At 41.6% G+C, this 20661-nt stretch overlaps 2 protein-coding genes across 2 annotated transcripts in view; one reads left to right on the top strand and one right to left on the bottom strand.

The window, feature by feature from the left end:
• Positions 1–9167, bottom strand: part of LOC112413265 (uncharacterized) — a 52617-nt gene extending 43450 nt beyond the window's left edge. Inside the window, exons 1-2 of the mRNA XM_024765179.1 lie at positions 8346–9167; positions 7592–7698 (exon numbers count right to left, since the gene is read on the bottom strand). Of these exons, the coding sequence (XP_024620947.1) occupies positions 7592–7698; positions 8346–8414 (176 nt within the window). The 5' untranslated portion in view covers positions 8415–9167. The remainder of the gene's footprint in view (positions 1–7591; positions 7699–8345) is intronic.
• Positions 9168–9490: 323 nt separating this feature from the next.
• On the top strand, positions 9491–13657 carry FZD1 (frizzled class receptor 1). Its single transcript, XM_024765184.1, has one exon. It carries the CDS (start codon positions 9881–9883, stop codon positions 11813–11815), a length of 1935 nt encoding a protein of 644 aa, XP_024620952.1. The 5' UTR covers positions 9491–9880; the 3' UTR covers positions 11816–13657.
• Positions 13658–20661: the final 7004 nt, after the last annotated feature.

Here is a 20661-nt window from a genome sequence, read left to right as displayed (position 1 = left end):
AAGACCCATAAACTCTTGGCAAAGAGGTAGAGCTAATTTGACACTTGCACTAGTTTATCTCCTCCTTGTATTCCATTAGACACTTCTATGACTTTCCCATGGATTCTGTTCTTTCCTGAAACTATCCAGAATTGTCTATAACTCCCAACCAAAGAATTAAAATAATTTATACCAACTGGAATGAACTCAGGTATGCATGTATAATGAATAGTGTATTTGTTTTGTGTCCTTTTCAGTGCTAGAATGAAGGCTCTGTGAAGACAGGAGGATGCCTGCCATGCTTGGTGTTGTATTTTGAACACCAAGTGAAGTAGTTGGCACGTGGTAAGTGGTCCATAAATAATTACTGAATGAATGAATAAATGGAAATATAAGAGTGATGCAGCTCTTTGGGAAGTGCCTGGGAAAGAATGAGACTTTACTCTGGTTGGGCGGGAGGGTTAAGGGACCATGGTGGGTTTGGATTCCATGTTGGTGAGAAATGCTTTCAGTGGAGACTCTTGGTTGAATTGCTCAGGTTTTGGAAAACATCCTATATTACCTGATGGTAGAAAGAGTCAAGTACAAAGACCCTGTGTACCTTTGGATGCCAAGATTAGATGAAGGCTCTTTCTTACCATAGTCGAAAAAAATCTCTTTAAACTTGGGCAGTGCAGGAGAGGAGGACGGTAGCTCTGTGAAGCAGTGGACCCTGCAGGGCTGTGTGTCCCATCAGAAACTGACTGGTGAGAGGGCAGCTCTGCAGCAGGAACAATGCCGGAAGTCTCTGGTGGTTAGGGTGTGGACAGAGCAGCCATGACAGCCATTTGCAGCAGGGAGAGTGGCTGGGGGTGGATAGAAATGAAAGGCTAGAGGAGATCCCATTTCCAGTCTACACCAATTCCCTGGAAACAGGGCAGACAGGGTTGAAATTTCAGTATCCACATTGGTTCTAAAGCCACAGAACTCTGGGGTTGCTCACTACACCCCAAGCTCTTAGCATTTCCAGGCCAGTGTCACAAGGGTTACATTATCTGACCTGCATGCTGAGGTATTCCAGTAAGAAGCAGGGTTCCTGCAGGACACAGATTTTTAATTCATTACAGAGGTGGGTCTCTCTGCAATTTTACATTTTTTGGAGGACATGAACCTGCCAGATTACTTGGTCTGATGTGTAAAAACTGAGGTCAAAAACCTCAGCTTTGTATCTCTGTGCTTTAGCTATCAACTTTCTAATTGCCCTGAAAGATGAAATAACTTTGTGTCAGAATATGTCTTGATAACAGCCAAATTCTGGATGCAAAACTATCTCTGAACTTTGTAATGATATCCAACTAGAGTAAAAGACGAAAGCCTGATTTCCCAGCAGTCACAATACAGTAACCTTCAAACTCCATGATTCATCTCATTCTTCCTGGGGAAGTTTCCAGCTCTACCAGTTTAAGCTTGTCCAATCCTGCCAGGAAAATACTCTGCCAATGTACAGGTGTCTAGGTAGAGGTGAGACATTTTGTTCAATTGCTATTGGTCCAAGACCACCACATCTTAGTAACAATTGTCTTAGTAACAATTGTATGCAAAACATTTCTTAAAATTTGGTGAGGGCCCATAGCTTTAATTTTTTTGTTTAACAGTTCTTAAAAGGCTTTGCTCTAATTAGCTAAGAAGGAATGATATAGTCCAGTGGTGAAGCTCCTATAGTCTATAGCCAGACAATCTCAGTTCAACCTCCATTCTCCTGTTCAGTAGGGTGTGGCCAGTTCCTTAACCTCCCTAAGCCTCATTTTTCTCCTCTGTGAAATGGAGATAATAATAGGACATCCCTCAAAGAATGAATATGAGAATTAACTAGCACAAAGTAAGCACTCAGCAAATGTTATTATTATAGCTATCTTTAACCCTCATAAAATAAAATTATTTTATAAATTCAGATTTCTTAGTGTGGCAGTTTTAAAAGTTGTTATAAATTCTTTGACACTGCTCCCACCGAAGTGGTGTCTAGGTCTCCTCCACTTGAATCTGATCAGGCTTGTGACTGCTTTGGCTCTAGAATACGTTGGAAGTGACCTTATGTGGCTTCCAAAGCTAGGTCATGAAAGAACATGCAGCTTCTGTGTTGCTGGCTGGAACAACAGTTCCAGTACAGTCTGACTACAGTCTGTACAGTCTGACTACCCCAAGACTTCCATGCTGGAGAGGCCACGTCAGCACTCTGGCTGACGGTCCCATCAGAGTCCAGCGTCCCTGCCTAGGGGCCAAGCATTTTGAAAGCAGATCCTCCAGCTCCAACTGTTCCAGCCCTCAACCGCCTGAGTCACCTCTAGCTGCTGGAGTCCTCCCAGCTGAGTTCCCAGACCTCATGGCATGCAGACAAGTCATTCTCTCTGTCCCTGTCCAAATTTCTGACTCCATGAACATAATAATTCTGACTCGTGAACATGTAAAATGGCTATTATTTTATGCCACTAAATTTGAGGTGGTTTGTTATATAGCAATAAGTATATGGAACATTCAGAAAATAATGGATCTGGGGGGAAACAATGGAGTAAAAGGGAAAATTAACCATATCAAAATCATCAGATCCAACCTTGATCTGCGTGCATAATTTTCAAATATCTATCAGTTTTTAATGATGGCAAAGTTTACTTTCTTCTTTCTAAGCTAAGTCTGTGCTAATCTGAAGGGCCTGCAGCAAACAGAATGACATACAAACTCCACACACTGCAGAGCCCCAAGGGGAAGCTCATGAGCCCATGTAAACATGGACTTCTCTTACTTCTGTTCTTGAGAGAACTGAGGGAAAATGAAAGCTGAAAAGAAAAGCCCTTGGTTTAAATGGACCCCGATTGCATTCCAACCTATCAGATCAATAATGCAGAGATTCCTAAAATCAATGTGCTAAGGCAGTTTTACCAAATGCATTTGCCTATTGATTAATACTCTGATTTTTAAGTATAAACATGCATACTTCTTTGTTGTGATCAGAATTACAGTATGCAAAAGCCAGCAAGATACCCAATCTAATGGGTATTCATTAGATTATTATCCTAATTTTATAAATGAGGAAACTGAGTCTCGGGAAAGCAAGAAAACTCACCATGATAAAAGAAATGACAGTGCCTTTTGCTGAGCACAAAGAATACCCCAGTGTCCGGGCTTTTCTTCTGATGCAAAATAGATGTAAGAATGGCGAGTATATCCCCTAAAGGTCTACCCATGGATCAGATCAGATCACAGGAAAGCTACATTTTGAATCTATTTTTCTGCCGCCTTACAGACACCTTCCCCCATCTAAAATGTACCATTATTTCTCGGGTTTTATCATGGGTGGCCATCTGACAGTGACCTGTGGTGTTCCATATCCTTTATACTAAAACATCCAAATAACTGTCTTAGAGGTAGATTCTTGGCAGAGTTTTGGCTTTTCTAATGAACTTAATTAGGTTACAGAAGCTATGGGATCTATCTTGTTTCCCTGGGTGTGCTGCCATGGTAATGCATGTAGTAGCTGCATTTGAATTCTAGTTCCCGCCATGGCCAGCTGGGTGAGCAAGGCAAACATCTTAGCCTCCATTTCTGCATCCGAACTGCGGGTCATCATCTAACTACCTGCATCAGCGTTGTTGTGAAGATTAAGTCAGGTACATGATATGACGATAACGTTCATGGAAGAAAATGATCTTCTTTTCTTTTTCCACTTTTTTTCAAGTATTAGGATCTCTTTTGCCTTAGATGTCTAGTAAAGTACAAATAGCCCAGTGCTTTTCTTTACTCTGTCCAAAGAAATGTCGGATCTCAATGAAAATGTCTGGTTGCCTGTTCCATTTGTTCTTAATCATAATTCCAAAGATGTTATTTTAAGAAGAATTTTTACTAATACTTTAGACACCATGGATTGACTTACACGTTGTATCTTCAGCCAGAGAATTTCAGGTTAAAGCAAGAAGCAAGTAAACAAACAAAAAAAAACCACAATTTGATCAGACTATGATGCTAAAAGATGTATAATATTATTTCTCCCCCCACACACACACAAAATGTCAAGTCATCCAGAAGGGAGAGCAGACATGCTCACTTCCAGAGGCACAAGTTTTACTTGAACTCTTAAAAACCTCTTTCGGCACCAAAATGACTCCAAACTATGCTCCCCACATATTAGCCAATCAGAGAGGCCTCTTTAAGAAACATAACATTTTAATTTACAAGGGATCATCTATATTTCTTTCCCCGGGCCTCAGAGGAAGGACTGCATTTTAGATCAAATACAAATGTGTACATGTTTTGCAAAAGTTTTCCCAGATAGTATACACTATTTCCAATTGCATAATGACAACAGAACTCATTAAAGCAGAGTCATGAGATAGCTCTTTGTATTTTAAACTATTTAAGTAATATATTTAGCAAAATCTTCTTTTACAGTTTAATCTTTGAACTATAAGAAGATTTGGGGGTAGTAACTACCCTACCTTATTGATGATAAATTCAGTGATGGTGATCTCCCTTTCATACTTCTATTTTTTTTAAATGTGTTCTGTGAGATTTGTGTATAAGTAATCCATGATTAGAACCTAGACCTACTGAATATACCCATCTATATTCAACATTTGAGTCTTAACCATGTTTAAAATGTAAATTCTAACAAACTACGGCTGACTCACAAAAGATAAGTTAGTTTAGGATCTTAATATTAATCGGCTATAAGTGCCCTGTAAGATAAAAGTCAGGATAGTCAAACTGACAGTCTCCTTTGATAAGCTGTTTTAGGGAAAGCAATATATGTTCTCAAAAGATGGATCTTTCAAAGAGAGCCTATGAATTGAGGTTCTGTGTATAAATGAATCCAAGAACAATCTCACCAATGTCAAGAACAGATTTGTGTAAGAGTGAGGAAAAAAATTAAGAAAGAAAAGACATTTAGTTTTAGAGTTTTTGCAAAAGAATACGGATGTTTTGGAAGTTAAGAATTAGCTTCTGCCATAATTCCTGGGTTAGAAATTCAAGAAGAAAGAAGTAGAAATCTATGCTGAAAGCTTAGATAAAGTGTCTCTACAAAGACAGTATAACAGACCTCAGGTGATGCCTCCGAGGAAGGTGGGAATAGCATAGCCCAGCCTTTCTTAATCACTACCAGCTCCTGAACCAATCAATATCTCTTCACTAGGAATTCAAAGATAAGCATCAGACACTCAAAGCATAGTAAACCAAGTTCTCACTTTCCATTCCTAACATACAAAAGTGATACAGAGGCGTGAGTCCAACCTTATAAAGTTGAGTTTTAAACTATCTTAGATCTGCCAGGTTGCACCTGGAGCAGTCACCTAACTCCAGGCGAGTCTATGTGCACCCAATTGTACGTAATTGGAACTGGTAATTATCCATATTCAACCTGACATAAGCAGTCTGGAGAAACTTCAGAAGATTTAGGCAAGGGCTGATAAAACAAGATCTTCGATATAAGAAAACTTGACTGATGCCTGAAGAATCAGTATCAAGGAGGAATTGGGTTATGCTTATAGCTTTTACCTAATTGAAGTATTTTTATTACCAAGTTCATAATAGTTCATACTTACTAATTTTTATCTGTGGATCTCAACCCCTTCCACCATATATGAGAAAATAATATATTTTAGATTAATGTCAAAATATGCTGCTCATATTTTCCTTCTTACATTTTGTTAGCACTGCTATTATCACCTCCCCAAAAGACCTTCCATAACACTAATTTTTATTGGTTACCACCCTGAACTGTTCCTGATTTTAATACCTTCCTCTGTATCATGTAGGTTTGATAAATGAAATAATGTATTGGTATAAAAAATAGATAGACAACCTAGGTTGTTTTTTTTTTTAACTTTGGAAAATAATGCTCAGGAAACAATTTTTTGACAAGGTCTTTTTTTACACAATCCATTGAGAGAAAACTTCTACAGAAAACTGATTTTTTTAAAAAATAAAAAGAACGATAGCTACTCAAAAGAATATAGAAAGGATTATACTGAGCATTTAACAAAATTCATGCCAAACAAGGCCATTTAACCTGTATCTCTTCCTTTAACATTTTTGGGTCTAGTATTCTTAATTATAAACTGGAGAAAATTAACTAGTCCTTAGATGATATTTTGGGTTCCTTCTGGTTCCATGATCTGGCAAAAATGACTTTCTTTTTCTTTTTAGCTCTGACTGCACTTCTGAGCCTCCTCCCTAGTAAACTTCACTGTCCAGTGGAAGATAAAACAAGCTCACGTATTTCAAGAGAACAACTTTTGAAGCAGGACAGACCTACTCTGGGGAACAGAACTGCATTCTGCTAAACTCCCTGTGCCCTACCCCCTTGGGGGAGAAGAGGAAGCATCTGAAGTGATGGTGATGGTGGATGCTTAATACACTGGATGTTTCTTGGTAATTAATACACTAGAATAAATTGACTTTTCACCAAGCCCAGTCACCAAGAATGATCTTGAGAGAATGGAACACAAGACAGAGTAGTCTTTACACAAGAGGAGTGGCAGAAGAAACATGGCTTGGTAAAGTTTCTAAGCATGGGACATTATCAGCAGAAGAAAGAGCATCAGGGTGAGAGGCTAGAGAAAGGTGTCCCCGGGAGACAGTGGGCCAGGATGCTGAAGGATAAAATGAATAGTTATGAACGGTGAGTGCTCTAAGGACCTCAGAGAGCACCTGTGCTTCCCAACCTCCTTATCAATACCAAAATCTTTCATGAATTATTGTCAACACACACACACACACACACACACACACACGCTCATTCACATATGATACCTGTTGTACATTCATTATGATATCTGTTGCATTTTCTTTAAAAAAAAATAGGAATCCAGAAATGCTTTAAAACAAATATGAATTTTATGAATTTACTACATCCATGAATATTTGAAAAATGATAATATATAAATCTGAAACAAATAGATGTCATTTCGTTTCAACAGGTAAAGATATGACTGCACAATCTTTAGAGACACCAACATGCACGGTGATGAAATTTACAGTGACCTTTTAGTATGTAGGACAAATGACATTCACCTAAAGTAGTGACCTTTACATGTAGACTAATGTTTAAGCTTCCCAATGACATTGTGCCCCAGCTTCCCTTTTTCCCAGTCATCCTGAAGCCACCTGCTGAACCACTGCAAAGCTCTGAGAAACTCTGGGGCTCTTAAGAGAGTATCTGCGAATATTGATAAACTGAACTTTTTTTAGTGGGTACATTATCCAGCTGGAATTGTCTTTTAAAATCCATCCTATGAATTATGTGAGAATGAAGAATTTTACTTCCAGTTGACTTTCCTGTTTCATGATTTAAATGATTTATGAATGAGGGCTCTATGTTCAGTCATTGTGGCCCTAGGCAGTTCGGTGGTCTGATTCATTCTCAGGAATTAGATGATCAATTCAATTTTGTAGATCTGATGACCAGATTGATTAGACAGTAAATGATCAGGCCCAATATAAAATACCATTTGGTACCCACTAATATGACAATTTCAAGATAGAATTAACCTCAAAATGATTAATATAGTGCTCAGTGTAGAAAAGGATACAACAGTTATTCTCTAGAGCAATGGTCCTTAAACTTTGAGTGTATCACACTCACCTGGATGTCTGACTCAGTAGGGATGGATGGGGCTGGAGAATCTGCATTTCTAACAAGTTCCCAGGTGCTGCTGCTGGTTCAGAGATCACAGTTTGAGGAGCATCGCTCTTTAAAAAAAGACCAAAAAAGCTGCATTTTAGTTGAGTTTAACATACCAAACAGATATAAATTGTAACAATATTGTTCAGCCACCCGCTGCTTATGTGGGAAAAAGTGACCCTCAACAGCACCCTGTTGTCTATATAATTTAACCCAGACTTTTTAGCATGGATTAAAATTTTTCTCCTGCCTTCCTCATAATATCTCAGCCATACCCACCCCCCTTCCCCTGCAGCAATTTAAGCACTTCAGAGCTCCTGTCTTTTGCACCTTCCACCCACTTCTCCACCAGAACCCTCCCTACCCACTTCCACTGGCTGGCTGCTTTCCTGTGCTCCTTTAGCTTTGGGATGGGCATCAAGAGAACTGATCTACATCTCTGTGCCCCACTGCACTATGCCTTCCTGTAAGGCCAGCCCATGTCTTGCTTATCTTTGTATTCTACTACCTCACAGTGCTTAGAGCATAATATGAGCTTGGTAAGTATTTATTAAACAAATGAATGGATAAACAAAAGACAGAAAATAATTGTAGAAAAGTAACCCAAGAGAGTCTAATCATAGGTCAACCAATCCTAGGTAGAATTAATAATACAGTGGCATTTTATTGATAAAACTGAGTCACGTAGTCAAAACATCACTTTAAAAAATCTTACACGAAAACAACAAGAATGTAAGTCGGCTGAGATGAATTGTGTTGTTTTGTTTGTTTTGCGAACCGGCATCCGCAGTTCTTCGTCTGAGTGGAAGACCACTTTGCAGCCCGGCCTGTGGCACCCAGCTGGCCCGGGTCTGACCCTCCCAGGATTTCCCACAGGTCCGTGGGCGTCTCCGGGCTTTGAAAGGCTCCCAGGAGCTCCCCCAGGGCCCAGGCTGCCCCCAGGCGCAGTTCCGGCTCCGAACCACCTCTGGGGTCTCAGGCAGCGCGGGCTTCCTCTGCTCCCTCAGAGAGGTCGTCGGGTTCTCAAGTTTTTCTCTCTAAATATTTAACGGGCAGTTTCTCTTTGCTTCTGTTTCTGGATTGATAAAGAGGAGAAAAAGGAGTTCGACCACAGAAAACATAATAATAGCGGACTGTATATCTGACTTTACTTTTTAAATTCCATCAAAGTTTGTGTTTGGTTGTTGTTTTTCTTCCTTTGATAGCGATCCCGTGAACTTCTCCTTGGGGGAAATGGCGCGTCCAAAGCCCGCCAAGCCCAGCCTGGGAGCTCTAGGATTTGAGAGTAATATTTAAAACAAAACCTCGACAGATATAAACTCAAAGGAAGCCCTGCGTTCCTTAAGTCAAAGGTATCTGTTCTGATCGAAGCACTTGGTTTGCTGTTTGTAACCAGCGTTAACAGCAGAATTTTTAAACACAAAAATGGATAAAAGAAAAGCTAAATCGCGCGGTCCGCCGACTCCTATTCATTATCTCCAGCAGCATATGGGACCATTCTCCTACTTGTCCTCGCCCTTTCTTCCGCAGAAGCAAAAGCAACCAAGCCTGTCCCGCTTCATAGCAAACCCACTCTTTGTGCCGAGAGGTGCCTCTGCACCAATACTACTTCCTCCCTGTCCCGCCTCCTCCTTCACCCGCCCGCCTCCGACTTTCGCTCTGGGAACACCGCGGCTGGCGCCCTTTGCGCCGGCAAGTCAGTACAGAGATTGGGCGACGGTCCCTGAGCCTCCAGTTCCGCGCCTGTTTCAAGGCTCCTCCCTCCCGGTGAAAGACAGACTGCGGGGCGCCTGGAAACCGGTCCGAGGGCGCGCGAGGGAGAGGAGAGCTAGCGAGTTGAGGGATTGACACAAATGGTCAGGCGGCGGCGGAGGAGGAGGAGGCGGAGGCGCTGGGGGGAGCCGAGGCTGCTGGGCTGCCGAGAGTTGCGCGCTCTACCCGGCCGCCGCCACTAGCGCGGCGCCGCCAGCCGGGAGCCAGCTAGCCGAGGGCCAGGAAGGCGGGACGCGACCCCGGCGCGCCCGAGCCACCCGGGCTCTCCCCGCAGCCCGCGCTTCATGAATCGCAAGTTTCCGCGGCGGCGGCGGCTGCGGGACGCGGAGCGGGAGCCGGTCGAGAGGGCCGAGCACTGCTCGGGCTCGACGGAGGGCACCGGCGGGGAGGAGATCGCCCCGGCCTCAGGGGGAGCAGCCGCCGGCCGCGCCACAGCCAGCCCCAGCCGAGAGGCGCCAAGAAAGGAGCCGAGAAAGTATGGCTGAGGAGGAGGCGCCTAAGAAGTCTCGGGCCGCCGCCGCCAGCGGCGCAAGCTGGGAACTTTGTGCCGGGACACTCCGCACTGGACCGGTGGCGGAGGGGAGCGGGGACGTGGGCAGCCGCCGCCGTCCCCCCCGAGTTGACTCCGGGCGCTTGGCGCGCGGAGTGCTACTACTGATTTGGCTGCTGGAGGCTCCGCTGCTGCTGGGGGTCCGGGCGCAGGCGGCCGGCCAGGGGCCCGGGCCGGGGCAGCAGCCCCCGCCGCCTCAACAGCAGCAGAGCGGGCAGCAGTACAACGGCGAGCGGGGCATCTCAATACCGGACCACGGCTACTGCCAGCCCATCTCCATCCCGCTGTGCACGGACATCGCGTACAACCAGACCATCATGCCCAACCTGCTGGGCCACACGAACCAGGAGGATGCGGGCCTCGAGGTGCACCAGTTCTACCCGCTAGTGAAGGTGCAGTGCTCCGCGGAGCTCAAGTTCTTCCTGTGCTCCATGTACGCGCCCGTGTGCACCGTGCTGGAGCAGGCTCTGCCGCCTTGCCGCTCCTTGTGCGAGCGCGCGCGCCAGGGCTGCGAGGCGCTCATGAACAAGTTCGGCTTCCAGTGGCCTGACACGCTAAAGTGCGAGAAGTTCCCGGTGCACGGCGCTGGCGAGCTGTGCGTGGGCCAGAACACGTCGGACAAGGGCACCCCGACGCCCTCGCTGCTGCCTGAGTTCTGGACCAGCAACCCACAGCACGGCGGCGGAGGGTACAGGGGGGGCGGCTTCGCGGGGGGCGCCGGCGCGTCGGAACGAGGCAAGTTCTCGTGCCCGCGCGCCCTCAAGGTGCCCTCCTACCTCAACTACCACTTCCTGGGGGAGAAGGACTGCGGCGCGCCCTGCGAGCCGACCAAGGTATACGGGCTTATGTATTTTGGGCCGGAGGAGCTGCGCTTCTCGCGCACCTGGATCGGCATCTGGTCAGTGCTATGCTGCGCCTCCACGCTCTTCACGGTGCTCACGTACCTGGTGGACATGAGGCGCTTCAGCTACCCGGAGCGGCCCATCATCTTCCTGTCGGGCTGCTACACGGCAGTGGCCGTGGCCTACATCGCCGGCTTCCTGCTGGAGGACCGGGTGGTGTGTAACGACAAATTCGCGGAGGACGGGGCGCGCACAGTGGCGCAGGGCACCAAGAAGGAGGGCTGCACCATCCTCTTCATGATGCTCTACTTCTTCAGCATGGCCAGCTCCATCTGGTGGGTGATCCTTTCGCTCACCTGGTTCCTGGCGGCCGGCATGAAGTGGGGCCACGAGGCCATCGAGGCCAACTCGCAGTATTTTCACCTGGCCGCCTGGGCCGTGCCGGCCATTAAGACCATCACCATCCTGGCGCTGGGCCAGGTGGACGGTGATGTGCTGAGCGGCGTGTGCTTCGTGGGGCTCAACAACGTGGACGCACTGCGCGGCTTCGTGCTGGCGCCACTCTTCGTGTACCTGTTCATCGGCACGTCCTTCCTACTGGCCGGCTTCGTGTCCCTCTTTCGCATTCGCACTATCATGAAACACGACGGCACCAAGACCGAGAAGCTGGAGAAGCTCATGGTGCGCATCGGTGTCTTCAGCGTGCTCTACACGGTGCCAGCCACTATCGTCATTGCCTGCTACTTCTACGAGCAGGCCTTCCGGGACCAGTGGGAGCGCAGCTGGGTGGCCCAGAGCTGCAAGAGCTATGCTATCCCCTGCCCCCACCTCCAGGCGGACGGCGCCCCGCCGCACCCGCCCATGAGCCCTGACTTCACAGTCTTCATGATCAAGTATCTTATGACGCTGATCGTGGGCATCACGTCAGGCTTCTGGATCTGGTCCGGCAAGACCCTCAACTCCTGGAGGAAGTTCTACACTAGGCTCACCAATAGCAAACAGGGGGAGACCACCGTCTGAGACTGGGGACTCAGCCCATTCCCAGCCCTCGGCCTGGTCCCAGCCACCCCAAAATGCTGGCCCTATGGAATCCTTGCCAAGTCTGGCTACTCGAGGCTTTCTCACTAGCCATTTACTTCCGCGGGCTCCTTTTAACAACAAGGCTTCTGCAAAAGCTCTGTCCCTGAGGGCAAAGGGACTCGAGGGCCCAACTGCCAGGGCAGGATGGACAGACCTCTCTTGCTCTGGTACCGGGACTGTATGCTTTTATGATTGTAAATAGCCTCTGTAAGATTTTTGTAAGTATATTTGTATTTAAATGACGACTGTTCACGAGTTTTTCTTTTACTTTCCTTTTTTGTTTTTGGTTTTTTTGGGGGGTTTAAATTTTAATTATTTAGGGCGGTTTAACCATTTGAGACTTTTTCTTCTTGCCCTTTGCAGAGTACCGCAGAGAGAAAACCAGAGCTCACTGCTCAGTTGCTTCTGTTGGTGCTGGCGCGCCCCTCCCTGACGCGGGGTGGGGAGCGCTTGGGTTTGCACCGCCCGGATCACTTTCCTGCTCTTCTGTCTGCTCCCTCCCTCCCCATCCTTGCTGGGGTCTGGGCTCTTAAGGTACAGAACTCCACAAAGCTTGCAAGTCCGAGAGTGGAACCCCGCCCATCCCAAGTCAGCCCTTGTCCGGGGCCAGAGTGCAAAGGCCTGTCCCTTAGACTATCCGAAGCTGAAATTTTCACTGTCCCGAACCTTACCCCTAGCTTCGAGGAGGCCCCCGGATGTGGGCACTGGCAGCTGCAGCCTCCCTAGCTCTGGCCTCAAACGCCCAGACACTCCCTTCTTCCACCTAAGTTGGTTAGAGGGTGAGTGGGATAACCAATGCCAAACTTTTTTTAAGTCTAATTTTTGGTGGATGAGCTCATTTCATTCTCCAGCGTCTAAAACCTGGTATGGGTTTGCCCAGCGTCATGGAAAGATGTGGTTACTGAGATTTGGGAAGAGGCATGAATCTTTGTGTGGGTTGGGAGAGACTAAAGATGGGAGTTATAAAATGTTAATTCTAATTGCATACGGATGCCTGGCAACGTGCCTCTAGGATTGAGACAGCCTGCATAAAGATTTACCATTCTGTAAAATGGAAATATTAGGTCACCTGGAAAGCTTTGTTAAGGAGCTGATCTTTGCTTTCCTTAACAGGACAGCAAAACGGTAAACTGAATATAAAAACTTGAAGGAGATTTCAGTGTAATGGACGTCCTCAAAATGAAGTGCTACTTTCTTATTTTCAATCAAATAATAATTAGACATATATCAGAAACTTTAAAATGTAAAACTTGTACACTTTCAACATATTACTACGATTATTATTCAACAACACATTCTGAGGGAGAAACAATCCACATCACTAATAATAACCTGGTAAGATTCCAGGAGGTAAAGGAGGTGGAATAATTGATGGGATTAGCTCCTGAAATAAACAAAATATGGGCATGCATGCTAAAGGGAGAATGTGTGCAGGTCTACTGCACTAAATCCTGTGTGCTCCTTTTTGGATTTACAGAAATGTGTCAAATGTAAATCTTTCAAAGCCATTTAAAAATATTCACTTTAGTTCTCTGTGAAAAAGAGGAGAAAAGCAATCCTCCTGATGTATTGTTTTAAACTTTAAGAGTTTATCAAAATGCCGGTACTTAGGACCTAAATCTATCTATGTCTGTCATACCCTAAAATGACAATGGTCTTTGAATTTGGTATGCATTTATTCTGTTCATTATCACAAAATCATCTATATTTATAGAGGAATAGAAGTTTATATATATAATACCATATTTTTAATTTCGCAAATAAAAAAATCAAAGTTTTGTACAAAATTATATGGTCTTTGTGCCTGAAAATAACAGAGCTGGAACTGTATGCACTATGAACTACCTTTACATTTTATAGTGTCTATAGCCCATCCCACAGTATATAAATTCAGGAATTTCAACGAAAAAGTCTATCTTTAAACCTTTAGATCAGTCCTTCCAAAGAATTAACTGACTTGCATTGTAGTGATTGATGTTGTGAAGTCCCTAGGAAAGATCTGCTTCCATGACAGTAACAATATAAAACAGAAGTTTGCAAATTATTTCTTTACTCAAAGAAGATTATTAAAAAGAGAACTCTAATTTTATTACAGCTTTTTTTTCTTTTAAAGGGTAAATTTACATAACTTTCTATAATATGGAGGTTTATTTTTAAATCATCAACCATCATCTTTGTCACGATTTTTATGAAGTATTATCTTATACTTTCCATAATCTTGGATATTCCAAAACCATAAATAGGCAATCAATAAATGGTTAACTGCCTGTGTGTTTATAAGCATTTTAAGCAGCAGTTGGGTGTATAAGGCTGTTTTGTTGTTTGCTTCTGAAGATCCATTTTTATATTGTTCAAGGAACCTTCCCTAGAGGAATTATCTAGTTGGTCTACTCTTAGTTAGAATTAATGTAAGTGTATAATATGTAGACTGTATATATACATATGTCTATATCTCTCTATAAAATATACACATAAGTATACACATACTAATTTTTATAAAATTACAAAGTGTACTTATATATTTTACAATATGGAAATAAGGTTATGAGAAAAGGAGAATGCCAGATGGAAAACCTCAAATACCTTTGGAAGACAAGTCTCTTATTCCTTTATACACTAAAAATATCTATATTAAATTTTCCCATGAAAACATTTTGTGATAAAATGACAAGGGGCTAAAATGAAGACCTTTAATACAATAGAGTTACTTTCATGGTTATAAGGCAGTTGTCTTATAAGTCATCATCATTATTTATTTTAAGGCAAATGAAAAACTTAAATCTGATTGAAAATAGAGCATTCAGTTTTAATTAGCAAGGTGCAACTTTATGTTCTTTTTTTCTTTGTTACATTAATCTAATATAGTAGATATTGGAGAAGGTTTTATTGTGTAGGCACACAAAAAATAGCAATTCTTAGGCTAAATTAAAACAGGTCTTCTTACTAGATTATTCAACAGATAGTTTCTGGAAAAAAATTTTTTAAGATTATTAGTCTCTATTCTAAGAATAAATACAAAGCATTCTTATTGTGGGTGTCCTTAAAATGATGTAACTATAAAATTTGATGCAGACAGGTTTTAAAATGGTGGATTTAAGTAATTTGAAAAGACATTTTTAAGCCACCAGCAGGCTTTGTTTTTACAAAACAACTTGTTTTAAATTGTGTAGCATATAGAAAGCCAGTGTATTCTTTTGTTTCTTTCAACAGTGATGGCAAAATAAGACTTGCCTGAAAAACCATAAAGCTACTGGGAATATGGTCCCATTAATATGCTGTTTCCATGACAAACCCTATTTTCAGATTATTTGGTTTGCCTATTTTATTTTTTTAAACCAGCTATCAATTGGAGTCAGTTTTCCCCCTTACTGTGTGTGTGCTTGGTTCAGCTTTTGTAGTAAATATATACATAGTATGAAAGCTTTCTGATGCTCTTTAAAAAAAAAAAAAAAAAAAAAAGCCATTTTTTACTTAAACTTTCTACGGGGGCAGAAAGTCATATTTTTAATCTAAAAGCCAGTTAGTGTCAAACATATGCAAAACAGCTGGACCGGATTTTTCAGTTTGTCTGAGGCACTCACTTGTTAGCCTGAGTTAACTGTCTTGGTTCTTTTGTCTCCACGGAGCACTGAAGCCTTCCGCTGTAGTTGCATCATTCCCAAACTCCAGCGTTGAACTAGGAAAGGAGAACACAGTGAAGAGTTGATGGCCAATTAAAAAAAAAAATTGCCTAAACCACAAACCATTTCAGGACTTGGGTGGCTTCAGATCACTTTCCCTGGTATCATGTTTCGATCTTGGTACATATTTTTTTTAAAGATGCCAGATTTTCAGTGTGTGTGTTTGTGTTCAACTTCAGCTACTCTTGCTTTTATTGCTTTATAATCCATCTTTTGGCTATAAACCAGATTTTATGCAATGTACATGCAATTTATTGAAACCAGTGTCATGACACTGGACGTCTCTGATACATTTCTGATTATAATGTTCTGTGTAACTGGGGCCTGAGAGATAATCAAAATGTGACCATTACATACATCTTGAGGTGGACACTAGTAATATTGTCATTAAATACTTCACAGAAAAAAAAAATACTTCATGGAATATACTAACATCAAAGTCTTGCAGGATTAACCTGTAGGCGCCAAACTAAAATGTGGACTACATATAAGAGTTCTCCAGTTACATTACTAAAAAGGAATTGTGATACCACCTTAAATTCAAGACTTTTAAGACCCTTACATTTGAAATGGGGTCTTACAAGGGAAGTGCTAGACAAGGTAAAATTAATTTTGGTGATTCCTAAGATTTATATCTATATTTTTGAACTGTTGGCAGACACCAATAGCCCCTAGAATTTGAGAAACATTTCTTGAGCTTCATGACTCAGAATTCCCTAAATCTTTTGGGGCTTAAATATTTCTATTCACTTCAGTCATACCTTTGACAATGGATGTGTTAAACCATAACTATAGTGACAAAATAGCTTATTTGTAACCTGGTGATATAAAGACAGACTCTACACTAATATTCTTAAGTTTTATCATGATCTGTAGTGACAAGTGTCTCTACTCCATTACAGAATCAACTTCCTGTTTAAATATAATAACACTTACGTTGGGGATTTTTGTTTATAAGTTGGTTTGGGACCCTAACAACGGATCAAGTAAAAGGATTTATCACAAATCTTTCTCATGTAATGGACAGGATTAAGTATAATCTATAAGTACATCCTACAATGAACATATAATAAATGTTCTGAAGGTTATCATCAGTTTTATAAGTCAAGCAGATTCTTAAAATTGTTTGAAAAAGTAAAATAACATTTTCCAATAGCAACTTCTCTAAATAAATCCTTTTATTTTAAGATAGTGATATTCTAAAGAGGTATATTTACCTCTTTAAATATTTTTGAGTGATAAAATTAAAATAATGCTGCATTTTCTAAAGGAATCATTAATACACTAGTTGAATGGCATATTTGTATAATTAATAATTCTAAAAGCGAAGTATTAGAATAACATTGATTTGCACATTTTATACACGCATGCTATTTTTTAAATGAAATTGACTTGCTGGAAGACAATAACTTTTAGGTTTTAAAATTTGTAGTATGCATATTTCATATAGAAACAATCTCAAGAAATTTTATTCACAATATAGACCTTCAAAACATGTTTTTAGGACTAGAGTGATTAACATGAAAATGAAACACTATTGCTGCTTTGAGATAGTTCTCTGTGGCCTGGATTTCTTTTCTTTCCTTTTTAAAATCCGAGTATCCTCTAATTTGTGGATATCTCCATGTTTCAGATCTCAAGACCTGTTTGAATTAAATTTGCAGGGGAATAACTGTAGGATGCCCCCATAGACAAAGTGTGGCCTTTATTTCCTTTCAAGTTGGCAGCATGTCCTTGCTTAAAGGAAGCACTCAGAAAAAGATTGTTCTTTTGCCCTTGGAAATGCTCGTCTTCACAAACGCAGCAGCAAATACCTGGAAGTCATACAGGCTAGTTAAATGTATATTCCAAATGCCAAGTGCTACTTGATTGTCACAAAACAGAATTTTTTTTTCCTTTAAAAGTAGATTTAGAGATTATTCTTGACCTTATATTTCCAACTCTTGGAAAACACTTTCTAAAAGTTAACTTCAATAAATATTCTGTCAAAAACTCATAACTCAAACAGGGTAACCCACTGTTTAGGTTTGTCCAGGACTGAGGGGTTCCTTGGGATGTGGGATTTTCAGTGGTAAAACCAGGAAAGTCCTGGGCAAACTGGAATGATGGATCATCCTATTCCATGGATTAAACTGAGCTTCCAAGATAGAGTAAAAGCTTTTGTAGTGGTCACTGGTCCAGCACTAAAAATATTCCACTGTAGTTTTCGTCTCGTTCGTTACCAGATGAAAAGCCAGTGAACAAGCCCTTTTTTTTTTTTTTTTTTTTTTTTGTGGTACGTGGGCCTCTCACTGTTGTGGCCTTTCCCATGGCGGAGCACAGGCTCTGGATGCGCAGGCTCAGTGGCCATGGCTCACGGGCCCAGCCGCTCCGCGGCATGTGGGATCTTCCCAGACTGGGGCACGAACCCGTGTCCCCTGCATCGGCAGGCAGACTCTCAACCACTGCGCCACCAGGGAAGCCCTGTAACTGATCTTGACAGTGAGTACCAATCACCAGAAGCTGAGTGCAACATGAAGGTATAATGGAATAAATCACATTGACATCTTGGCCATTCTGTTTTCTGCCTCCTGAAGAAATGAGGCATAGATACAGGAACCTAAGTGGCCGCTGAGCCCTGTTCTTGCTGCTTATGAAACCAGGTCAAGTAGCTATTTTTATAGAAGACTCTCAAAAGTATTCCTTTGGAATAAAATGCATTTTTTAAATTGATGTTAAGGTTTATCAGATTGTAAGGAACTGTTAGGTTTTTGCCTATGTTTAGATCTCTTTTATTTCTCTGTCTGAACAGTCCACTGTAATGAGATTACAAACTCAAGCAGGGTTTATCCCTAATGGCTATACATCAGCACTTAATTGTCATACTTTTTCTCAGAGGTAAGTAGGTTTACCAGGCATGTTTTCCCCAAAATGAAAAGTTGTATCTACAGGAAGGAAAAAGAAGTAAATAAACTTAAAATTCTACAGTGATTATTGGGAGTTGTAGGATGTAGGGTGTGGACCAAGCAATCCATGGCATTCACATTTCTATTTGCATGAAACTCTTCAATTAGAATTGGTCCACCCCTTTTAATTAATTATTTTTTAAAAAGATTATCCAATTTTATTGTAAAAAAAGTAAACTTCCATTTACAAATTCCAAGTACTTATCAAATATTACTATTTGAGTTATAGCAGAAGCCAGTTAGTTAAAGATACAGATTCCGGACTCAGTCTCAGACTTTGAAAACCGATGCTCTAGGCCATTTCATTTCCAAAATCTTATCATTGTATAAATTCTGTTGTAATTAATGACTTCTCCATTTTACTTCTTTTTCACTTATAGGTACATTTTAGTAAAGTAAAACATATAAAGAAAAGTATACTCATATAAAGTGTGTATTTGATCTAATTTCACAAAGTAACACAATTTTCAAAACATGACCCACATAAGTAAATTGAACATAACCAGTATCCTTCTCATGTACTTTCCTGAGCACTACTAACCCTCTCCAAAGACAGTCTCTATCCTTATATCATCAAGTAGTTCTGCCTATCTGGAATATCATATACATAGAATCTTGTAGTATGTGTTCTTTTTTATCTGGCTTCTTTTACTCAGTATTATGTTTCTGAAAGTCATCTATACTGTTGAATTTGTCAATACTTGTTCATTTTCATTACTGTATAATATTTCTTTGTATATATATTCCACATATTTTTCTTTTTTTTTAAACATATTTATTGGAGTATAATTGCTTTACACTGGTGTGTTAGTTTCTGCTTTATAATGAAGTGAGTCTGCTATACATATACATATATCCCCATATCTCCTCCCTCTTGCATCTCCCTCCCATCCTCCCTATTCCCACCCCTCTAGGTAGTCACAAAGCACCAAGCTGATCTCCCTGTGCTATGCAGCTGCTTCCCACTAGCTATCTATTTTACATTTGGTAGTGTATATATGTCCATATATACACTACCACTCTAACTTTGTCCCAGCTTACCCTTCCCCCTCCCCGTGTCCTCAAGTCCATTCTCTACTTCTGCATCTTTATTCCTGTCCTGCCCCTAGGTTCTTCAGAACCATTTTTTTTTTCTTTTTAGATTCCATATAGATGTGTTAGCACACGGTATTTGTTTTTCTCTTTCTGACTTACTTCACTCTGTATGGAAGACTCTAGGTCCATCCACCTCACTACAAATAACTCAATTTCATTTCTTTTTATGGCTGAGTAATATTCTATTGTATGTATGTGCCAAATCTTCTTTATCCATTCATTTGTCGATGGACATGTAGGTTGCTTCCATGTCCTGGCTATTGTAAATAGAGCTGCAATGAACACTGTGGTACATGACTCTCTTTGAATTATGGTTTTCTCAGGGTAGGGTATATGCCCAGTAGTGGGATTGCTGGGTCGTATGGTAGCTCTGTTTGTAGTTTTCTAAGGCACCTCCATACTGTTCTCCATAGGGTCCACCCCTTTTTATATCGACTTCATCCTTCTTGTCATCCTTCTGATTCATCCATTCCTCTCAATCTTCTTATAAATGCATATAAAATTTCACTGCCTTTGTTGTTGAAACAAAACACTATTCTTGCTATCTTTTAATTAAACTCGAGGTAAAGAAATAAAAAAGATGGGCAGATAAAGTAGTTATTTTAGGAGATACCTACACATTAGACTCTAAAGCCTTGGTTCTCAATAGGGAGCAATTTTGACCCCCCAGGAGACATGTGGCAATATCTGGACACATTTTTGGTTGTCATGACTGGGGGTGGGTGGGTTTCTACAGGCATCTAGTGAGTAGAGGCCAGGGAGGCTACAAACCATTTCACAATGCACGCAGGACAGGCCCTGACAACAAAGAATTAACTTATTCAAAGTGCCAGAGTTGAGAAACGCTGCTCTAAAGGAATATTTAAAATTGTGAGTACACATTTTAAAATAATGAAACATATTAAATTTATAAAATAGGATTGAGAAAAATATGGATTTACTTATGCCTACAGCATGGACTTTACTTTTGACCCGCAAAGTTTGTTTTACATTGATGAATAGCCTGATAATATTGCATTGTAGTCAATGTCTTCATCTGCTTGAGCTGCTATAACAAAAATACCAT

This window comes from Neophocaena asiaeorientalis, unplaced genomic scaffold, assembly GCF_003031525.2.
Source record: "Neophocaena asiaeorientalis asiaeorientalis breed wild unplaced genomic scaffold, Neophocaena_asiaeorientalis_V1.1 scaffold63, whole genome shotgun sequence".
Classification (NCBI taxonomy): domain Eukaryota; kingdom Metazoa; phylum Chordata; class Mammalia; order Artiodactyla; family Phocoenidae; genus Neophocaena; species Neophocaena asiaeorientalis.
Note: the sequence above shows the minus strand (reverse complement) of the source record. Positions and strands in the feature narration are given on the sequence as shown.